Consider the following 4582-nt stretch of genomic DNA (forward strand, 5'->3'; position numbering starts at 1 on the left):
GGAAGCAGAATGTATGACAAAGCTGGCACTTATGTGTCAGTTGCTAATAAAGGTGCAAGTGATTTAGAAGCACACATTAGCTCTGCCAAGCATAAAGGGTCAGCAAAAGGTGAAAGTTCATCAGGTAATTTAAAGGACTGCTTTTGCGACCAGGTAAAATTGTTATCACATTGCTTCATTTTCCATGGCCATTCAAAAATAATAGTAATAGTAAATGAAGGTACACTCATGGCATCAAATATTTTATTTTAGTACATGGACATTCAAAAGAATGTTGGAATTTTTTATTATTGTTTTTTATTTATATATATATATATATATATATATATATATATATATATATATATATATATTATGCTAATAGAGTGTCTTTTTTACTGTATTAAAGTTTGCATTCATAGTAACACTGTTTTGAACCCTATTATTCCACCTCACCCCACCCCAAGAGGTGTCCTCTTTTTGGAAAACCAGAATAGGGTCACCCTATGGTAAACAACTTAAACCTGCCCACCACACACACAGACACAGACAGACAGACACACACACACACACACACACACACACTTCCTTAACATATATATAAATATATTATTGCTATTATTTATAACCCCTATCAGTCAACCAGGCCGGATGTTCGATCGCTCTGCTGTTGATTAACAATCCCCGATCCAGCAGCAACAACTTCACACACACACACACACACACACACACACAGAGAGAGAGAGAGAGAGCCCCTACTCCCCACGCACCCACACAAGCGTGTCGTTTCTTTTGTGTGAAATCTCGCTGGGTGTTTTATAACAATGGCTGATGAAGAATTAGAAGTCATCAGACAGCAACGAATGGCCGAACTGCAGGCGAAAAATGCGGTAAGAGACAGAAACAAGCAGAATAATCGCTCTCTTTATATTTCCTGCAGCACATGTCAGGCCCTGTGATATTAGTCAAATATAACCGCATTACTGGCACTTATGTTGTTTGGAACTGCTGTCAAATCCATCTAAACATGCAGATCTGTTGAACTAGTTAGCAAACATATTTTAGCCATACAGCCTATTGATTGTTAAATGTTGTAATGATAAAATATTCTTGATTAATACACATTGATGGGCCCCAGAGCTTCATAACACACACATCTTCTCTTCTAGACACTTGTTTCGTGATTTAAGTGTTATATTTGTGGACTTAACTGAAGTTATCTAGCAGTTATTTTTAGTGTCAGCCCCACCCCCTGAAATATTCACCCTAACCATCAACAAAACTACTGTTTCCTCAGTTTAAATAACGTTTTAAGGATTATCCTTAAATAAATCATACTCAGGAGCAATTCAACATAAGTCAAATGTACATATAATGTGAACAGTGAGGTACAACATTTTCTGTTCTCAAGAAATTACATTTAATAGTCAGACGTTCAATAAATGCTTTGGAACTGAAGCATTGTAATGTTCATACAGTAAACCTGATACCGAAGATCATTTGTACAGTTATTTTGGAGTGATGTGTCCTCAGATTAGTCTGAGCCACTTAACTGATTTACTTGATTTGTTCATCTTGACTTTGTGGACATCGAAAGAAAAACTAATTATCTAGTATTTAACGAACATTATCAAGTACCTCAATAACATTTAGAATAGATCTTAAGTTTCATGTTACACTTGCAGTTGTTGAAGTACAACAAATTTAAATAAAATAATTTATTCTGCTGAATATTTGCTGTCACTTTGTCCACTGTACAACGGAACTGCACTCACACATGAAACAACAGTATGGTATTAATTGTACCATCATTTGGATTGTCAATTTGAATTAAAACCTCTTATTTGAACAGGATAGAAAGGATATATAAAATTGATTTAAAATGGATGTAAAGTTATATTTTGTCCCCTCTTCTAGGACCCTTCCAGTGAGCAGCAGGGACAGCAGGAGGCCAAACAGAGGTAAAGACGGCCACAGAAATCACATACTAAAATAAGTTTATTTTCTGTTGAAGATGGTCAATTTTATGTTAATGGTCTTGATACATTAAAGTTTCCAATTTGGAATGCCCAATTCCCAATGCGCTCTAAGTCCTCGTGGTGGCGTAGTGACTCGCCTCAATCCAGGTGACGGAGGACGAATCTCAGTTGCCTCCGCGTCTGAGATCTCAATCCGCGCATCTTATCATGTGGCTTGTTGAGCGTATTACCACGGAGACATAGCGTGTATGGAGGCTTCACGCTATTCTCTGCGGCATCCACGCACAACTCACCACGCACCCCACTGAGAGCGAGAACCACATTATAGAGGCCACAAGGAGGTTACCCCATGTGACTCTACCCTCCCTAGCAACCGGGCCAATTTGGTTGCTTAGGAGACCTGGCTGGAGTCACTCAGCACGCCCTGGATTCGAACTCGTGACTCCAGGGGTGGTAGCCAGCGGCTTTTTTATTCTTTTTTTATTTTTATTTTGTTACCCATGGTCTCTTGATTTAATTTAAAACGACTTTTATAATAGCCAGATCTGTAATTTATTATATTATGATAATCAGCATCAATTCAAATCAGTTAACACATTGATATATGTTGTGATAAACAATGCATTGTATTTCCGACTGTAGTTTGATTTATTTTTGCTGCCGTGCTTGTTGAAGTTTTATTGTCATTGTGATTGTTCACAGAGAGACAGAAATGAGGAATTCAATATTGGCGCAAGTGTTGGATCAGTCTGCCCGTGCCAGGTGTAAGTTTATGAACACACCGTTGACAAGAAATCACTATTATCAATAAACCATACATGTATAATTATGGAGTATCAGTGTTTCTTTACAACGTATTTTCTTTCTTGTCAGCATTGACTTTTTAATCTGGAGATACTTTGCTAAACACTGCAGTAATGATGAGTCTTCTTTACTTTAGTGAGTAATTTGGCTCTTGTAAAGCCAGATAAATCAAAAGCTGTGGAAAATTACCTGATACAGATGGCTCGCTTTGGACAGCTTGGAGGAAAGGTAAGAACATACTGAAGCTGCATCGTCTGTAACATGTTTCTGAATGTGGTTTATGTAGTGTTGTATGTTCAGATTACAGAGGTTGGTTTGATAGAAATCCTTGAAAAAGTCAGTCAACAAACAGACAAGAAGACCACTGTAAAGGTAAGCACATCAAGAAAAACGAAATGAAAGTTTTACTAATCTTTATACTCAGTTTTATGCAAGTAAGCGTGCAGTGAATGAGTTTTTTGTTGCCAGTTTAACCGGCGGCGGGTGATGGACTCCGATGAAGACGATGATGACTGATATGCGGGCGTCAACAGTCACACAGGCTTTCTGTACTCGCTGGCAGGTTATCTGGTAATCTGATAAACTTCTGACCACAATCATGACTAAACCACCAATAGTCCTGCTCAAAACACTCTCAGCCAAAGATCTGTGGCGTTACAGGAACTCTTCATTTCAATACTTTTTGTTCTTTCATCTTTCACTTTAGCTCATTCTTTTTACGTTTCTTTGCCTCAAAACCACTCATTGCAGCGACACAACTACAGTTTTAGAGACTTTTTGAGAATACGGTGGACTTTTCTGCTCTGTCGTTATTGCAGTAATTATAACCCACTGTCTCATATCTCTGTTTTGTGTGTTTTTTTTGTTTTTTTTTATTGTGGAAGAGACATGAATGTGCAAGTGTTTACATAATAAAAAGCCTTAAACTACAATTTAGGATGATATTCTTGCTATGTCGCATGACATGACTATGTACAGTATTATACTAAGTATACCTTAGTAAATGCATCTGTCTTTTTGGATTCATGAAAACAATGAAGAAAGTGTTTAGGATAAATTATAAAAAGTTTGTAAGAATGTGCAAAAAAATGAGAAATTATAAGCGCATTCTTCAGAAGTCTTTTCAGTAGTACAGCATATTCCAATTTCCCATTTTTAAATCACTCTTAAGAGAGTTTTCCACGGTACGTGGGGGGTGGCAAACATTGCTTGTGATCTTGCTGCCTCTCATGTGTATCATTTTTCATTGACACGAGGCTGTGCGAATTGTGCCAGTGCAAGTGCAGTGATGCCACCTTCTGCTTCAGTGTTGCATGTAAGTGATAGCACATAAAACCAAATAAAATGACACTTATTCAAATAATGTTATTTCTATAAATATTGCATTAAGCTATTTTGTAATGTTACTGTAATATTATAAATTGAATGTTTAATTGCTAAAAATGTAATTGTGTATGTATTGTTGGCCTCTTGCCATCTGTCTCCACATGTGATGAGCTCCACATTTTCTTTATTGAGTAATAAAATTAGTAACTGAATTTTACTAAATATTTTTATTGGTATAGTATAAATACAACCCCAATTCCAAAAAAGTTGGGACAGTTTGGAAAATGCTAATTAAAAAAAGAAAATTTGTCAATTTGATTCACCCTGTGCTATACTGAATGCACTTCAACAACATATTATTTGATGTTTTACCTGGTGAAATTAAGTGTTTTATATACATACATCAAACGTTTGGAATAATGTACAGATTTTGCTCTTATGGAAAGAAGTTGGTACTTCACCAAAGTGGAATTCAACTGATCACAATGTATAGT

The 4582-nt window shown here is 36.5% G+C and overlaps 1 protein-coding gene across 1 annotated transcript; it reads left to right on the plus strand.

Annotated features, from left to right (window-relative positions):
• The first annotated feature begins 605 nt into the window (after positions 1-605).
• Positions 606-4300, plus strand: LOC127417364 (programmed cell death protein 5-like). The gene is made up of 6 exons (XM_051657351.1): positions 606-869; positions 1897-1940; positions 2661-2722; positions 2899-2990; positions 3063-3134; positions 3231-4300. Exons 1-6 carry the CDS (start codon positions 804-806, stop codon positions 3276-3278), a joined length of 384 nt encoding a protein of 127 aa, XP_051513311.1. The 5' UTR covers positions 606-803; the 3' UTR covers positions 3279-4300.
• The last annotated feature ends 282 nt before the right edge of the window (positions 4301-4582 follow it).

The sequence above is a fragment of the Myxocyprinus asiaticus genome, chromosome 26, assembly GCF_019703515.2.
Source record: "Myxocyprinus asiaticus isolate MX2 ecotype Aquarium Trade chromosome 26, UBuf_Myxa_2, whole genome shotgun sequence".
Classification (NCBI taxonomy): Eukaryota; Metazoa; Chordata; class Actinopteri; order Cypriniformes; family Catostomidae; genus Myxocyprinus; species Myxocyprinus asiaticus.